This window comes from Giraffa tippelskirchi, chromosome 12 (assembly GCF_054371585.1).
Source record: "Giraffa tippelskirchi isolate mGirTip1 chromosome 12, T2T-mGirTip1v1.2.pri, whole genome shotgun sequence".
Taxonomy (NCBI): Eukaryota; Metazoa; Chordata; class Mammalia; order Artiodactyla; family Giraffidae; genus Giraffa; species Giraffa tippelskirchi.
In genome coordinates, this window is record NC_137286.1 from 106989474 (window position 1) to 107008617 (window position 19144).

The following is a 19144-nucleotide window of genomic DNA, read 5'->3' on the forward strand; positions in this document are numbered from 1 at the left end:
AAAAAAGTGAAGTTTTATTTTTTAGATAAAAAATATGTTCCCTTCCCCCCACATGCATACAGACTCCTTGCCCCGCATGCCTACAGACTCCTCACTGTCAGATTCCCCCACATCAGATCCTTGCAGCACACGGAGTGTACCTGTCACACAGCAGGTGAACCTTCACTAACACATCCTTATCACCAAAAGTTCATAGTTTATATTCGTTGCTGCACATTCTCGGGTTTTGACAAATGTGTGATGACACATACCCACACAGTAATTTCATTGCCCTTAAACATCCTCTGTGCTCCACCTAGTATTTCTCCCTCCCCGTAATTCCTGGCAATCACTGATTCCCTTCTTGTGTCCATATTTTTGCCTTTTTCAGAATGTCACATAGTTGGAATCAAGAGTCTTCATTTTGGCTTTTTAGTAATACACATTTAAGTAGGTTCCTCCTCTGTTTTTTCATGACTTCATAGCTCATTTCTTTTTAACATTGAATAATAATCTGTTACCCAGATGTACCACAGTTTATCCAGTCACCAAATGAAGGACATCTTGTTTGGCAGTTATGAATAATACTGTTATAAGTATTTGTATGCAGGTTTTTGTGTGGACATAAGTTTTTGATACCTTTGGGTAAATAATAAGGAGTGTGATTGCTGGATTGTATAGAAAGAGGAGGCTTAGTTTTGTAAAAAAAACAAAAAAACACAAAACCAAAAACCTGTTAAATTGTCTTCTAAATTGGACATGCTGTTTTGCATTCCCACCAGCAAAGAATGAGAATTCCTGTTTCTCCACGACCTCACCTGCATTTCCTGTTGTCACTGTTTAGGATTTTGGACATTCTAATAGATTTGTTCTGATAACTGTTTCTTACTTTGTGGTTCCCTAATGAAGTGTGATGTAATGGTTCACTCTGGCAGTCATAAAACTGAGGAACATTTCCTCCATACTCATGGGTGTAGATACTTTGGAATGCATGCATTCAAATTGAACAGAAAACATACTGTATAGTTTATATTTTAACAGTTGTCTTATGTTACCTAAAATATTTCCCCCCCTCCCCATATAGCAGTGAATGATATAATGTCTTGGAAAATACTGTTTTTTATTACTTGAATTTAAAGTGTTAAGTCTTCCATACCTTTCTCTGTTGGTTATGTTGGAAAGTTTGCATGCTGTTATTTGAGTTCTGTTAATAGGAACATTTCTTATTGCCCGTTTTAGTTTATTAGAAAATTAGTTTCTTGATGCACACCTTTTAATAACTTAATGCTTTTTAAATGAGTGGATAATTTCTTGGCAAAGTGGCCTACCTTTTTTGTGATTTTATTTTTCTTTATAGCTATTTTAAAAAAAATGCTTTACATAATTGATTTTTGTTCCTTTCTTGTTTCTAAATATGTTTATTCCCTAATATTTCTAGATGCTCACAGTTTGTCTTCTCTAATGAAAGTTTGACTCTCTAACAGTCCAGTTATTCTTGTATGTAAACTTCTCTAGTGAAAAGATACATTTCCATGTGCTACAATAATTTATTTTTAGGAAAAATTCTAGGAATATTTAATGATAGGTTGAATATTGTTACTTGCCAGAACTTATACATTTCTCTAGAATTATATTTCTTTTATATTGAAAGTTTTATTTCAGGTTTTTTAGCATTTTCTTTATTAAGACATGGAACTGAAATGGCACATCGTGATCCTTAGATATTTCTTTACAGACATACTCAAGAGAGGACTTCATGGATTAAAGGATGAGGATTGTAGCTGTTGGGACTGTATTCACTCAGACGGGGACATAGATTGATCATTGTGTTGGGTGAACACACCATGTCATTGCTTTCAGAATGTTATTCCAGCTGATAATTATGTAAAGTCAGTTTTTGTTTAGTTTACTGTTTCCTAAACCCTAGGTGTTCATATACATATTTTAGCATAGTAAGTATTAAGGAAAAAAGTCAATATTCTCCATAAAATAATGTCAAGTTCTACATTAAGGTATGTTAGTTTAGATAATTTACATTAATGCAAATTTTCTGCTACTTTATCTTTTCATGAGTAAATATTGACAGGAACTTAAAAAGCAGTGGTCCTTAAGCTTTTTGGTTTCAAACCTTTTTTTAAAGCTATTAAAAATTATTGAAAGGTTTTAATTATATTATATCAATGCCATATTAGAAATTTAAAGAGACATTTAAAAGAATGTGTTGTAGTGGAAAAAGGGGCCTTATTTTACAGTTTTTGCAAATTTCTCTAGTGCTTGACTTTGTGTAGTGGAAAGAGTGGTATTGTTTTACTCCTTTGTGAATTTCTTTAATTTTCGGCTTTATAAGAAAATGGCTGGCTTCCCATATTTGCTTTTGCATTCTACCTATTGCAAACTGCTCTTTTGGTTAAAGAGCATGAAGAAAACCTGGTTTCACATGGATAAGTAACTGGAGACAAGTATATATATTTTAACCTTTTCAGATAATTGAAATATTCTTGTTTGATCCTGCAGTGAAACTTGACAAGCAGTAGTTTCTTAAAAGTACTCTTTTGCATTAGACTCCATTGGTCTACCTTATCTTTGAGTGGATTGTTTTCCTATGCATGAGTTTGTAATGTACCAAACAGAAAAATAGTGATCCGTTGAGTTACACCAACTATCTAAATGTTAATGTATTTTCTTATACAAAATTAAAACAAGTCACAATTCTTAATACCAATCACTCACAAGAAATTACACAAGTCAGTAATCTGCTTGTCTGTCATATGCTGTCTCAAGTAATAGTCTTGCTCCAAGAAAATGTGTCTTACTCAGCTGCAGCCCAGTCACAGCAGTGGTTTTCTTGAAATACCCACCCTATTTCAGAATGCGGCAGAAATGCTTAATGTAGACATCTATTTTGTTGCATAGAATAATTAAAGACTTGTACCTAAAGATAGAAAGTTCATAAAATTAATCCTTTTTACTATCTCATCCAGGTGTTCATAGTTGAAATTATTATTTTTTAATATAAAAAAGTATCTTAATTCTTGTCCTTACACAACTGTAGATACTGTTTGTCATGATTTGGAAATAAGACTGTACCACACAATGGCCAAAGAAGAATCATGCATTCTTTGCCTTGTCTTTTGTCTGGTCACCTAGAAATTTAATAGCTGTAATTGTTGTTTGTCGTCTCACATTTCTTTCATCCATATATTCGCTGTAGTCTACTTTCCCTTCCACATAAATTCCACATCTCTTTTTCAAAAACTGATGTGGCTGCGTCTCTGCGACCTGGTCAGAATTGTCTTTTGACTGATGTCACCCATTTGACAGGCTTCATTTGCCCTGATCACCACATCTCATTTGTTGCTAGAGGAAATACTGTGACTGGGTTTTTTCCCTTTCACCTGTCTCATGACAGGGTTCTGACCTACTCAACCAAGTAACTGCACACAATTCAGAGATGTTTTGTGAAACAAACTGATAGCTGTTTCAGACCCATGTTGTACCTGTACTGCAGGTCTTTAAGGACATTCCTCGTGGTCCAGGGGTTAAGACTCCATGCTTGCATTGGTCTTGCATTGGGGAACTAAGATCCCATATGCCTTGACTCAGCCACAACGAATGAAAATAAAATACAGGTCTTTGAAATGTGGCTTCTATTTTCTTTTCTTACATTCTAATCTTTAGTCTTTTCCAGCTGCTCTGGCCCAGGCAGCCATGACTGAAGTTATTTAACTGCAATTGTAATGTGAAGAGTACAGTGATTGCTAGTAAAAATTGAGTGCAGATGCCTTGCTTTATGCTCTTAACACAAGGATTTTTGCCCACCACTGCTCTTGCACCATGCCGTAGAGTGTCTCAGTGGAAAGCCCAGATAGAGCAATGTTAGAACTGTGTTCTGTTGAAGTAACTTTGAGGTTGTGCACATCTTGGGTGCGTCTTGGGAGATCTTTTCAGTCCATGAACCACATCTTGAGAACTTTGTGTTGATGAATTGTTGCTTTGATACACTGTGGCTCTGGGATCAGTTGTACTTTTCTTTTTGTTTTTGGTCAGCTGTGTATTTAAGCATGTTTCACTAACCAGTTTTCAAAAATACATATGCATAATTCTTATAATCAAAAGGAACACCTTCTTAATAATGTGGTAAAAACATATTAAAAATCATTGCCTTTTGTTAGTCCTTAATGAGATTCTTGAAGAATGAAGGTGCCTTGTGAAGAAGATAATTCCACGAACTCTATTTGGGCAGATTTTTATAGGTCAGCTCAACCACTTTGCTACACATGTGACCCTGCATAAGTTATTGAACAATGCTGGGCCTCAGGTTTATCATCTCTAAAATAGGATGACGTTCGACCTTACTTCATAGGGTTGCTGTGAGGATTTGTTGAATTAATTAAAACTTATTAGTTTCCTCATCTTGGCTTTCTCCTTATATAGCGCTGCAGTCTTTTGAGGTTTTGTTTACATATAAGTTGTTGCCTGTTAAACCACAATAATTTTGGTTAAGTAATAAAGTGTCATTAAGATTTGTATTATAAAAATATCACACATATTATGTATCAGTTCCAATTTAAAATATGTTAGAAGGATTTGCAGGAGCAGTGAGGGTCTTATGTATTGCTTTTGGGTGGGTACATAGTTAAAGTGAACTTCAAGTGATTTCTCCTTATTGATATTCAATATATCAAGTTATGAGAAGGACTGTCTTAATTTCTTTTGATAACACTACCCTTAAATATTATCTCTGCCTCTTACTAGAAGTATGTAGCAGTGGGTTTACAGAAAGTTACAATAACCTTAAAATACAACTAGGGAGCTAAAAATTTTGCTTATTCTAAATTAGTTAAAAATCTGTCATCTGTATTATCTCTTTTTCTTAATCTTGTGATTATAGCTATGTAAAATAGTACTCAGCAGTTTTCTTTAGGGAAATATTAACAAATTATGCATTTTTAGTGAAAAATGGTGTAATACATAGCATGAATTGTTACTGTAATCCAATGACCTGCTACCTTAGAATATTATGACATTCTGATTGTCTCACTTAAAGATATTTTAGAACTGAAACTGGTTTATAACAGAGCATCAAAAGGGGACTATTATGGCCACTGTTGAATAGTTGACTTAAAACCATGGATCTCTTCAGTATGTTAATACGCTTTCCACAAAACTCTGTTAATGAAGGAAATAGACTAATACAATATGTTTTTTTAAAAAGTACTTTATGAATGATAAAGCCAAACACTATTATTTCAGAAGGTGATAAGTAATGCTGAAATCATAAAGAGATTTAAATAATAAAGAAGATTCTCTGTTGCCCCAACATGAATTGCAGGCATTGAGTATGGGTGCTGGAATATGTAGGGGGATTTGAAAATTGAAGTCTCAAACAGTGAGACTAATCATTACTCTCTGTCAGTGATTAGCTATTGCCTACCTAGTCTTTCATAGTTAAGGGAAATCAAAAGTAAAAACATAAATTAAATCTTTGTTCCATCCAACATGTTGGGACCATAAAATCCATGTATTTTACTCTGGTACTGGAGCGCAGCCAGCTCTTTGTGAGAAGTATCTCCTGTAAATAATAACGTTTAAGATTTTGGGTTTGCTGGAAGAGTCCATGTGTTATCAGTAGGCTCTACTGCTGAGGAAATGAGAGCTTGGCTTGATTTATTGATAATAGTGTTAAATATGATTATAGAATAGTATTTTCCCTAAAATTTCAGAATTACATGACTTCATTGGTAATCAGTTTTATAAAATAGTCTCCTATGCTTTCTTTCTGGTCAGTAACACTGTCTGTTAATAGTCAAATGTTTTATGATGAAACAAATTTATTTTTTGGAAAGTTAAACATTAGCTTTGAGAAAGCTTTGGTATTCAGATTTTCTGGGCAACGAGAAACATTTCTTCATGGAACTATTAATGTAAGTGATGTTTTTCTTGTGTCATAGCTTCCTATGGGTTAGCTTTAGAGGCACCTCCATTAGGTTAGATGGGCAGTTGACTTGCTGCTTAGTGGTGTTTCTCCATTATAGGCTTTTTATTTCCTTCATTTCTAGCTTTATAGGTACTTTTCACTAGTATTTTAAAACCAACCCATTGTATTAAAACTGGTTTTGAATGTGGAAAAATTATGCCTTCTTTAGATTTAGACATCACTTGGAATTTTTTTATGATTGCTACTTGTAACACTTGTCTGGTATTGGAAAAGATCATTAAATAATAATGTAAATTTCAATTACAATATGTTGGGTAATTTCATCTAGAGATTTCACTGAAGTTAGTTCTATGTAACTGTTGGGATATGAGTTTTTAGGAAATAATTTTTGTACTGAAACTTAAAATGTTTTGTACATTTGTGTGGCCGTTTGTGTCATAGGTAACCTCAAGAGCATTTTGTTTCAGAACTTGATGACTGTGTGATAACACTTTATTTCAGTTTCTAAAAAAATTCTTATTCAGATAAAGGAAGCAATATTATGTTGAGCTTTCAATAATTGCTTGTATGTAGTGGAGGCTTTATGATATATCTGAAGGACCTGGTGAAATAATGCCAGAGGACTTGAAGAAAAATGCAAAGGTGAATTATAATATTGCAAAAATGAAAATTGTCTCTAACCTTATTTTTGGCTTAGTGCCCCACAGCTGTATTGTGTGTTTGAATACATTTGAATGTGAAAGTGGTAATGGTCATTTCTGTTTTAAGACTTTAGAGACCTAGGTGGGAGAAATAATTGCTTTTCTTGGTTATTATTACTAGATTTTTCTTCTAGAATCTAGGCATGTGTCTATGATCTCTTGGAAGAATAACATTAAAAATGTCATGTAATAGATTTTATGTATTACTCACTGGTAATATAAGAAGTATAAATTGGATGCCCTAAGCATTTGTAATATGTTTAATTAAAGCTGAGAGTGAAGTTTCTTTTCAGTGTTCTTATTAAGTAAATGATGTTGGAAATTTAAAATTTTAATGGAACATTATGTCCCAATTTATCTTTTTCTTTTTAATTTTAGATGGGAAATGTTAAGTCCTAAGATCGATAGGTTGACTGTGACAACTATGTTTACTTACAGAGAGAACAGGAAATGAGAATGGGTGATATGGGTCCCCGTGGAGCAATAAACATGGGAGGTAGGGATTTGAAGCACAGGCTTTTGTCACTTACTTGTCATTTTTCAGGGAACTATACATGCTATTTGTGGTATGTCAGTAACAAAAATTTGGAACCAACATTTGTAAGTGGTGAAATTTCCTACATTTATTAAATTTAGAAAAAAATCAGTATATTCAAAATACATGCGAGGAAGAACAATTTTATTTTGTTTATTTGAAGGCTAAAAGATGTATTATGTTTTAATAGATGCAATGAAAGAAACCTGTAAACAGGTTTTGATTAACAACCTGAAACTTGTAGTTATCACGTGGTATAATATATCTATGTTGCTGTATTTTTAAAAATCAAACCTCATGCCCTGCAGTTGGCTTTTTGGTGTTGGAATTTTGCTAGTTTCTGAGTTATAGTGTCTTTAAACTTTTTGAGAGTATTTTATACATTTCTATTTTAACATAACTTTTTGCATAACTTTGAAGCTATTTTTATTCATTTTACTGAATGTTTAACTTATTTTGCCCTAGCCCACAGTATTGTGCACAGAAATGCACTGTTTGGAGACATGTGTGACTTGTCAAGTAAATGAGATATGTCTTGCATATTTAAGCTCATGTATATCTTTAGAATTGATGTGAAGTTTTTAAGAAAATGTTCATAGTAGCACTTTAATATTGCTTGCTTGTCTACCCAGGTGGTCAGGGGAGCAATACCAAGTAAATAAGCTAAGAGAAACATTAGTGGGATGTTTTCATAAGCTTTATTAAATTTTAACTGTCATACCTTTGAGATTTAGATAAATAATTAAGTTTTATATGTTAGTTTCACATTGTCCCACAGAAGCTGAGGTTAAATCTACATAAGTCAAATGTACATATTGTTGCAAGGATTACATCACCTTAACACTCCAGTGTGTCAAGTGCACTCCCAGTGAGAGGCTCCACATTGCACTTAGAATGTATGCACGGTGTGTGGAATAAGAAATCTGAAAGCATATAGGAAGTAGGTCAAGCATTTTCCATGACCGACCACTTCCTGCCGTGCCAGTTTATTGCCATTTGCCAATTAGCTAATCTAAATCATTTAAGACAACTGCTGTTTACTTTTGTCACTTTTCTTATCTGTGAAAAAGTGGTTATTGACCATCTCTGAGCTGCAAAGGAAGCACAAAACATGGCCCTTAACCCAAAGAACTTAATTGTGTAGTACAATTGTAGTACAGTGGTACATGAAAAATATCAGAGAACCAAGAGTACATGAGAAGTTTTAAATCAGGTAGCATAGTTGAGGGTATAGTGATGTTCAAGTACTTGAGTGTTTATATCATTTTCAGAGTGGATTGTGGGCTGATGTATAATATAATCCAGGTGGATTTAAGGATTTTTCAGTGTGAGGTGGTTTGAAATGCCATTTACAGGTAATTTGAAATGCCATTATAATTATTAGATTGTCATCAACATCAGAACCAAACTTGAAATATTTCTGATGTTTTAGGCACCATGAAAACAGTCTGACTTGATGAGCAACTTTATTAGAAGAAATGGGAGAATATACCTTTAGATTTCTTATTTAGTTAGGAATTTAAGAGATTTAAAAGTTCTGATGGCATTTTAATTACTAAAGAACCATGTTTGAACACTTAATCAGCTCCCCTAACATCCACTCCCATTTAATTTTCTCCTCTTTACATTTTATTCAAAGTGAGAGTTTATCCTCAAAGTGAGAGTTATGACTTTTAAGTCCTTATCATGCAGTTGAATGTCACTATTCAGTTGGTAAATTGTCATATTCTATCAAGTTACATAGATGAAATGTGACAGTAGGTTTTCTGGTGTGTTACCATGTACTCCACGTGGAACACAGTTTATAAAACTGCTTTTCAGGGGACCAGATAATTCTAACATTCCTTATTAGATCTTTACATTATTAGGTCTAATTACAGCCAACTGGTGAAGAACATAATTACTAAAAATAAGAGTACTTCAACTATTGATACCTGAAAATAGTTTTCTTTTCTTTTATTATACCCATAGTTGTATAGTTATATTGTATCTTAGAAGTTAGGTGTGATAATTGTGTTCTATTAAAAGAAGAAAAAAAACAAAAGCAACCCTAATCCTTGATCTCTTCTTTTTGGGGAAAGTTGAGGTAGGATTCCTCCTGGATCATGCCTCTGCCCTTAATCATTTTGCTTGTGGGAGAAGTTGTAGAAGTCTAGTAAAAATTTTATTTGTAGCTATCCTAAGGGAATAGAAACATTGTTGGATAGTTCAAGTATAGATTTACTAGTGAGAACTTTTTGGGATTAAGGAACTACTTCCTTTCCGGGAAGTGGCTGGGGCCTGGGGATTTGGTTCAGAAGGAGCCACAGAGTATGTAGCCAGGGATGACAGGGAGTCAGACTTCCTTCCTCAGCTGCTCCTGGACTTGGCCTTGTGCAAAGTTGAGCTGCATTGGATACTGTGTGGAATTGTGAATTTGAATGACAACTTCCACTCCTATTATAATGTGTTTTTGAGAAATTGAGTTCTGAATGTCATGAAATTAACTAGGTAATACTAGAAGAAAATTCAGTCTTCGTTGTGAATTTTTAATGATAAGCAAGTATAACTAGTTTAAAAATTTAGAAAGTTCCAAGAGGATACCTAAAAATGTATTTGAAGCCATTATAAATGTTGTATTACAGCATAAACATTATTGCAGTTAACATGAGGCAGGTGGATGGATGTCTTGATGAAAAAAAAATTTGAGATATCCGATTGTTCCCATTTCCAGAATTTCAGTATGTCAAAAAAAATTCAAATAGCTGTATCAATATTTTATCTGTATTTGGTTGCATTTGCTTTTAGAAATAAGTTTTGTCATGATGAATCATTTCAATTTTTTAGTTTGTTTCTATTTTTGCATTTTTCTATATAAAGTTGACAAAGAGTACCTCCTGTAATTTTGAGAAGTGTTCAGTAACTATGTAAGTCAATTTGTTTACAGTCAACTTTATATATATATATGTGTGTGTGTGTATATATAATGTACACACACACATATCCACACTATATACACATATACCCACACATATATATCTCTATATATGAGGACGTGGTTTCTCCCATCACAATTTAATATAGTTTACATGCTAGTAGTTTTAGTTATGACTATAAGAAAATTAAGTGGTTTTGTAAGTACTAATCCTTTGCTGTTAATTTAAACTGGTAGAGAGTTGTCATACTTTCTTCACTCGTAAGGGAGTATTAATTAGGTTAAAAAGCAGACTACAGCAAATAATACTGATGTTTTAAAGAAAACTTTTCAAGCTTTGATAGTCTCAGACATAAAATAATTGATAGTTTTCTCATTTGTTATATGTACATTTGTTTAGCAAATGTAATGCTCTGTTAGAGTCAATAATTGAGTGTCCCATTCTTAAGGAAGTAAAATGATTTTGATAATATTCTTGTTATATAGATTGCCTAAGTATTGTTAAATTTTAAATGTTTACTCAACTAAGATAGGACAGCTCTAAGTATAGATTGTTTTGCGTAGATGCGTTTAGCCCAGCCCCTGCTGGTAACCAAGGTCCTCCTGCAATGATGGGTATGAATATGAACAACAGAGGAACTATTCCTGGCCCGCCAATGGGTCCTGGTCCTGCCATGGGGCCAGAAGGAGCTGCAAATATGGGAACTCCAATGATGCCAGATAATGGAGCAGTGGTAATGTATCATGCACATTATTGTGATTATATCAGTAGTATTTACTTCTGCCCCAAAGGTAACTTCACACTTAACATAATTTGGCATCATTTGTTTTGTCAGTAAAGATCAATGTCCAATGAAGAAAAGGTAATATGAACTTAGATGTTGATTTATGAGAGGCAATTTTTTATTATCTCAAGAGTTAGGATTATGATCCACGGCATGCTTTTGTATATGAGTGTATAGCAGATGTGTATGTTAATTACAGTCATTTTACAGTGATTTTCATTTGTATACACCTCTTACCAGCATTCAGTATACATTCTAGTATTTTGTGATTGTGTTCTTTTATTCTGAATTCCTTACCTTTGGTGAGGTACAAAGCCACAATATGTATGAAAACACAGTTTTCTGTCTTTTTTAAAAAATCACTTACGAGTAATTTCAGAGAATTAACTGTAAAAAAATTTACATTCAAGTTTTAAAGTATATTTTAAACTTATATTGACATTGCATTCTCACTAAATAGACTTAGTAATTTCAGTTACATTTATTACTAAATTTAGGCAATTTCATATCTTGGTTTGAGAGTGTGAAGATATCTTTGTCTGGGTTACATATTATAAAAACGTTTTTCAGTTGTACTTCATATTTTAAGTGTCAGTGACGAGACTGATACCATTTTTCTTTTCCCTTAAAGTCTGTCACTATTTAAATGAGACTTTATATTGGTAAAACATTTTCTTATTTGATTTTTGTTAATGGTTGTCCTAAGTAACATTAAGAAAGGGGAAATGAGTTGACTGTATTTGGAAAAGGAAGCTCAGTTTTGGAATAGAAGATACCATTGCTGTTGAGAAAGAGAAGGTGTTGCTGTTAAGACTCAGACCTGCCATCAGCCCTAAACCCTCCTGATCTCAGAGACGCAAGCAGTGAATGTGGGTCTTAGAACTGATGGATGCAGTATTCTATTTTAATTTTTATTGACTTTAAATATAGTCCTTTAAGAATTTGGACAAACTGGATATGCTAACAGGTTTTTTAAATGAGTATCTACACAGATAACGAGGCAGTAACATAATACTGGCTGTGATCAGATCAGGTGTTGCATACTGATCAGTGTACCTGTGTCCTTCAGTGGAGGCTTATTTCATAGTAAAGTGTCTGAGAGCTAGTAAAAACTTGTAAAAATACTTTGGTTAAAGTTTTGTGTAGCATGTAATCAGCAGAGACTTAGTAAAAGTAACTGGCCTGCTTTTCCCTACCTCACACAGAAATGGTAATGTTTCTTTAAATATCCCCCTTAGTGTTTTTCACATTGGTATTTTACTACTGCTCATAGGGAGTTTTGTTCAACCTTTGAGATTATGATATGTAGTAATTACTATGAAGTTTTTCAGAATACATAATTCGTGTTTAATTCTGCCTTTTGTTGACTTCTAAAAACTATTTTCCCAGTAATAGTCTTTACAGAAAAGCACCTTGAAAGTTTTCATGCTGAAATTGTAACTGTGTTTTATATGTACTATGCTAAATGCATTACTGTTGAAATTTTTATAATATTTACTGTATTGGCCAAAAAGTTTGTTGGAGTTTTTCTATCAGATGGCACAGAAAAACCTGAATGAACTTTTTTGGCCAACCCAGTACTTTTTCAAATAATGTGATGCTGCTCCCCAGTTTTGTCTCTGATTTTTAAAACACAGTATGTTTATTAACCGAACTGTTACATGCAGTATAAACTTTAATGAAAGAGAGGGAGTTCCCTGGCAGTCTGTGTTTAGGACTGTGTAGTTTCACGTTGTGATCCTGGGTTCATTCCCTTGTCAGGGAACTAAGATCCCACAAGTCACATATGGCATGGCCAAGCGAAAAATAAATAAATAAATAAAAATAAAAAGAGAGATCAGAACAGTAAAATAATAACTAACTAGGTTTAAGATGGCATTCACTTTGTAAAAATCGGTTCTTTTTTCATGAAATTGGGGCATAGCATTAGCAAAATGTAACTCGTCATTCAGATGCTTCTTTTATTTTTTATTTTCAAACATAGTAACTAATTAAATTGCTCCTTTCTTCCTTCTATGTGTGATCCTGATTCTGCTGGACTTTCTGCTGAACTTCATGACACCACCACTTGGGATTGTGCCAATTTTTCTTGTCACTTTTATTTGGCGTGTTCCAAATGGACTTCACATTTGTTATGTGGTATTATAGCACAATGATAGATTTCCACAAGGACCACCGTCTCAGATGGGATCACCTATGGGTAGTAGAACAGGTTCTGAAACCCCTCAAGCACCGATGAGTGGCGTAGGTCCTGTTAGCGGTGGTCCTGGTGGTTTTGGTAGAGGGAGCCAAGGGGCGAACTTTGAAGGCCCTAATAAGCGTCGTAGATACTAAACAGTCTTTCATTCATGACTGTGTAGAGGAGAAAAATAACTTTTACCTGTTACCTAGAAGAAAAGTTTTATTGTTATTGTATGTAGACTTCAAATTTTTTTTTAAAATACTTGAAGTTTTTGTATTTTTCTTTATTCATAAGCTTTGTAGATTAGAATGGTAATGATGATACTCATCATTGTGAATGTTCAAATGTGTTTGTGACTTTAGCTAAATATAAGTATGCCACAGTACTGTGAATTCTGTGTAGTTAATCTCAATAAAGAAATCATCTTGGATAATTTTAAACTGTTATTAGTGGTATTCTCTTACAGTTTTACTAAACTTTGCTGTAACAGTAATACTTTGATTGCTTTAACTAACCCCAGCCATTTACAAATGACAGTGATTTTGTTTTTTAGTTTGTGCAAGTTGCCCTGAAGATAGAAGCTTAGTGAAAACTGATGTCAGTAAGGGGCAGAGTAGCACGCGGGGGAGGGTGGGTATGGGGCTTACACCTGTATGCACCATTGATGTCCTGTGAAATCAGAGTTGCTGTCTACATTTCATACAGATTCTGAATATTCAAATATTCTTAGGAGTATTAAGGATATCTTTGTCTTGTGCTGAGTTTTCCAAATAAATCTTTTGAATCTTGAAAAAAGAAAATGTTTGAAGGCAAATCTCTTTTGCTTATAAAATATCTATTTTTAATCTTATCAGCTGTTATTTATTTGGTGTCAATATGTAGATCTAACCCTTTAAATTTTCTTTAAAATCAAACAATAAATAGCGTTAGCTAGGATGTTAGTTGGGAATTTGCTGTGGTATTTAAAAGAAATTGGGTATTTCTTGAGCATGTTTGTTTCCAGAAATGTTCAAGATAGCCTGACTCTACAGGGCTATGAATGTTCAGGAGTCTCTCCTGCAGTCTGACAGGCAAGGCGTGCTTGTCTCCTAGAAATATGGTTCATGTGGTGAGTGTTATGGCAATCAGATTAGATCTCTCTCCTATCAAGTATGTTTTGAAGATTGATTTTCAATGGTATGGAGAAACATCACATTAGGATTTTTATTCCAAAACAGTTCTCATTATATTTAAAATTTGGTATGTTAGCCATGTTTAATTTAAAATTACATTTGAGGAATCATGTATTTAAGCCACAAATCTAAGGCGTCAGGCATTGGTTGTAGCACAGTTGTTTCTCACGTAACATTTCCATGTGTTACTAGACCATGCTTTTAGCATTTTCCTGAAGAATAATGTGCTTTAAAAAAGTGAGCAGTATGTAAATATTACCCAGGCATGGTTTCTGTTTTTGCTGGAAGGCATCCTTTGAAAGAAGTTTGGTTATTTAAGATTGCATAAAAGCAGTTGAGTGTAAGGCCTGCTTGAGATGCATGCTTTTGTATCAGATTTTTCTTACGTACTATTTTATGTTCTATTTTTTTAGACACAACAATATAGATGGAATTATTTTCCAAAATTTGCAACATTCTATTGTTTTTGGCAAATCTTTGAAAACACGATAAGGAGATTGTAAAATAATAGACTATTCTCATCACATTTTCTGGGAGTGTGAGTTGGCAAGGGGTGTAATTTGTTATGATTTGTGACATTAATTGCAGTGTGGGGAGTTTTAACATCAGCTATAATTTTTAAGTGATATCTGTTGCACCTGAATATACCTTTCCAGTCATCTGTATTTTTATTCCTAAAATCTTTAGGTAATTTTTAGTATTGTGTATTTTGCTTCAAAACTGAATTAAGATTGGGAGAAACTTTGTCCTTAATGTTAATACCAAGCTAACTTTGGCCAAAGCTGTGAAATTCCATATGATTCATTCAAGAACATTTGAAACCATTGCACAAAGAGATGCCCTAATCTGAACATTGTAGTGTCCGGCTCATTCTGGCTCCAAGAACAGAGCTCTACACAGCTTTTTCCCTTCATCGAGAAAGTCCTTGTTCCAGTTCTTACCAAGTTTACCCTGGGAACAGTCAGCTTCTGAGTGAGTCAAGTGGAGCATCTGTGAACTCCTAGTTACTCAAGTTTTTAGTGTTTCTGTCCAGTTAAACAACTTTATGGCTCAGTCATTATTTTTTCTTGTGGAAAAGTATACCAAGGAAGACATTTGAATGCCATTTGCTTAAAACTTGTAGATATAAAAATAAAGAATAGTGTTAGCTTTTCTAAATAAGTGTGATTTTGTCATCCATGCTCCCATAATTCTTTTCTTAAAAAGATAATATGAAACAATAGTATAACATCACAATATTATGTTTCTTCTTGTGTAATGATTTGAAACACTGCATTTAAAGTCTGCATGATTTAGGTTTCATATGCTGTTATTAACATGCACAAAATAAAACGAATATCCATTTTCCTAATTGTTTTATTTTAGCAATGTATTTTATTAATTTCTCCGTTTTTATTTTGAGAATGAATGTATTCATTTTCTTCTTGACAGATTCTGTTTTTAAAAAGCTATTGGTTCACTTGTATTTCATAAAGCTCAATTTGTTATTTTTGAGATTTTGGATTTTTATGCTTAAAATCAGTGCTGAGCATTCATTGGAAGATATTAAATATTTGTTTTGAATCCTATAATATCAGTAACGTGGGAAAAATATTTGTTTTACCTAGAATTGCCATTTAATAGAACCAGAGATGATCAACAATGACAGTATCTGAATTGGATTTTGTTTCTCGAATACTAATTGAAATTATGCTATCACGTTTTATTCAGAAATGTACTTGTCGAGCATACAAGTTTCAGAAAGTTGGTGTTACGTGTAAACTCTAATAATTGCTAAATGTCACAATGAAAGGTTAATAGTCACATTAATGATTTGGGGGTGGGTTTATAATTACAAATTAGATTATGAATGAGAGAAAGAACATAAATGTGTGATTGAATGGAGATGGTTTGTGGAAGAATGTGATAAATGTGTGTTTAAACCTTTAAAGTTTTTGATATTTAGTGTCAAATGGCGCTAGTCAGAAATGAAAAAGACACTTTACTAGGGAGTAGTATGATACTTAAATGTGGGTTTTTTGGTATGTTAAAGAGTTTTGTTATAATATGTAGTAATATGTTTAACTATATTCCTGAAATTTGAGAGCATAACAGTGATTTCAAAGTCAGACTTACTTTCAAGAATAAGGCACATTCCTGACTCCTAGAGTTCACCATTGTAAATGTTGCTCTTTTACTCCTAGTTGGTTAGATGCTCCTTCACAGGAACTCTTGGGGTCAGGGGAGGGGCTACTTCAGAGTAAGTAGCCAGGCCATCTCTTAAGTGGTGTATATAGCCCAGCATGGGTTATTTCATTGTAAACAAATAATGGTTAAATAAATTGACAGTAGTTTTATATTTTTCAAGAGCATTGTTACCTTTCCAGTACCTGTCATTACTAAATTTTTAAAAACGGGAAACGTAGTAATATAAGATACTGGTTTTCTCCAGTGTGTATAATGAAGTATGCATATAGTTTCCTGGTTGAATGTGGTTAAGTAATTCATAGAATGTCACTCGGGGAAAATGGTGAAGAATTTCACTATTTTTATAGAATCTGATTTTTAAAAAAGTTTTCTGATCTTTAAAGTCAGGATTTATGTGTTGTATATTATATTAATTCTTTTTAAACCAATAGCACTATCTTCTGAGTATAGGCAAAAATATCTTCAAAGGGTCTTTGTTTCAAAGGGTCTTGATTACTGAATAACGTTATTACTGATTGAAGTTTGAATATTACATGACTGAATATTTAAAGGTCCAAGTGCTGTGTTACCTTGGGAATATTATTTGACCTTTTGTCTTTTTCTATAAAATCGTGTTTAGATTATAAATATCTTTAAGCATTCCTTTTGGTTGAAACCTATTATTAAGGTATATTTTTATTCACCTGGTGGAATTAGCAGTGTGTACTTTTTTGTTTTGTGATACTTTCAATATGGGAAACTTTGATTTTCTAGATGAAGAATATCCCATTTCTTAGAGTAATGTAGCCGGAGTCTGTGATGCACATTTAAAAAAATTCTTTTTCAAGTATATTGTATTATAGCTTAAATCAGTGTTGTAACTACCGACTCCTCTGTTCAGATTTTGTTAGACTGTTCATTTAAAAATTTTCATTAAAATTACAGTTTGTCATCCCGAATTAAAGCAATGAATTTCAAAAGAGATGATATTGCTTCCAAGTAAAATGTCAAGTTTCAGGCAGTTCACTTCTGTGTAAAAATTGACTTGAATTGTTAAGATTAGGTAGAATGAAGTGTATATAGTTTGAATATGTGAATTTTTCTTTCTAAATATTCTTTATATTTTTAAAAAGTATAAAAAATAAATGGTTTTAATTTACTCATTAAATACAAGGGCCCTGTGTTGATTGGTTCTGTAATAATGTAAGTGCACCATATATGTCTTAAATGGCATGTTGTTGAAGGTTTTGGAATTGATATTTACACCTGGAATTTGTTTCTAGCTCTGAAATTGTCACTATAGAATCAAGTTCATTTTTATTATGTGTTACACATCTCAGTTTAAGGTAGAATATACATATGAAATAATATAAAAAGCCGTAGGAATCTATAACGTTTCGTGTCATATTTGTGAGTGGATCTTTAAGAAACATTCTTCGAGTTCTGACATCTTTTTTGTGAAGTAGCAGCAAACCAGGCTTCTGTGAATGAAGCTTTGTGTATGTTTATCCTTGCCTTGTTCTGTGCAAGTTACGTACATTTTTGTTTTTGTATGCTTGTTTAAAAAATTATTTTCTGCAAATTATTCATATTATCTAATACATAAGAATAGAGAAACCATCTTATTTCACTGTACATTTTGCCAGGATGATATTAGTTAATTTCTCCTCAAGGTATGTTTTAATTTAGATAATGTAAATTCATATCAAATATGATACATTACTTAGATTTACAAGTGTGACTTTTTTTTCTCTTTATGTGCTAAAAAAATGTTAAACAACTTCACATAGTGATTCTCTTTTAATAATTTGACCTTTTTAGTGTTGTAAACAGTAATAATTTGCTCAGTGGTTATTTAATCTAGAATGTTCATTCTTTGAATTGGTTAAAATATTTACATGTTCATGCCTGTGGTTAGCATATTTTAAACAGAATAACTGTGGGGCCAACAGTTTAGCAAACTGAGCATAATAGTTGAAGTAATACAAAACGGTACTTTTTCAATCATAAAGAATTTTTAGGTTGTGAGAAATAAATGGTGTGGTATCTAATATAAATATATCATTTTATGACAAGAGAAAAAGAGTTTATGGGAGCTCTGTCATTGAGAATTTCACTATATTTGTTTATTTTTTGTACCAGTTATGTATTGAGAAGTCCTTTTGTATTTTGGACCCTTCTCCAGAGCTGAGATACAACAGTGGGGGAAAAAATCCCTGCTATAAATTACAGTAGTCGTGGATGTCCCTCTGAATTGATGGCTGTCAGGCTAAGTGTGCATCGGAATCACCTGGAGGTTCGGTAAAACAGACTTCTGGGCCCCACTCCAGAGTTTCTGATTCAGCAGGTCTCAGGTGGGGCTAAACAGCAGGCTTTTGTAACAAGTTCCCAGGTGATAACCCATATGTTGGGTCTGGGGACCCCACTTTAAAACCTCTGTTCTAAAGTGTTCCTCTGAAGGGGCACAGTAACTCTTTTGGTTGGTTGTTTTTGGTGGTGGTGGCATAGAGGATTGTCCTGGTACATTGTATGTTGAGTAGAACCCTTAGCCAATCGTTAAAGAGAAACCAAAACACTCAAAAGCTTTCCCAGGTGCTGCCAACTGGCAAGAACTGCAAAAAGTCTGTTATTCTCAGGCTATGACTTGGCTATTGAGTGCTGAGTCTTAAACATAATGCTTTTTTTGATGTAGGATTCCTTGTGTGTGTTCATAAACCTACTTAATTCAAGTGAAGAGGGCATATAGAGAAATATACACTTCGAAAATGTAAA

General features: G+C 33.3%; 1 protein-coding gene across 2 annotated transcripts in view; it reads left to right on the top strand.

The window, feature by feature from the left end:
• Window positions 1-19144, top strand: part of PSPC1 (paraspeckle component 1) — a 77600-nt gene that overhangs the window by 34920 nt on the left and 23536 nt on the right. The window contains exons 7-9 of one of the 2 annotated variants that reach the window (XM_081549152.1): window positions 7057-7114; window positions 10632-10801; window positions 13001-13474. The exons of the other annotated variant lie outside the window; for it this stretch is intronic. Of the exons in view, the coding sequence (XP_081405278.1) occupies window positions 7057-7114; window positions 10632-10801; window positions 13001-13186 (414 nt within the window). The 3' untranslated portion in view covers window positions 13187-13474. Of the gene's footprint in view, window positions 1-7056; window positions 7115-10631; window positions 10802-13000; window positions 13475-19144 lie in introns of those variants that run through there. 2 annotated transcript variants of the gene reach the window in all.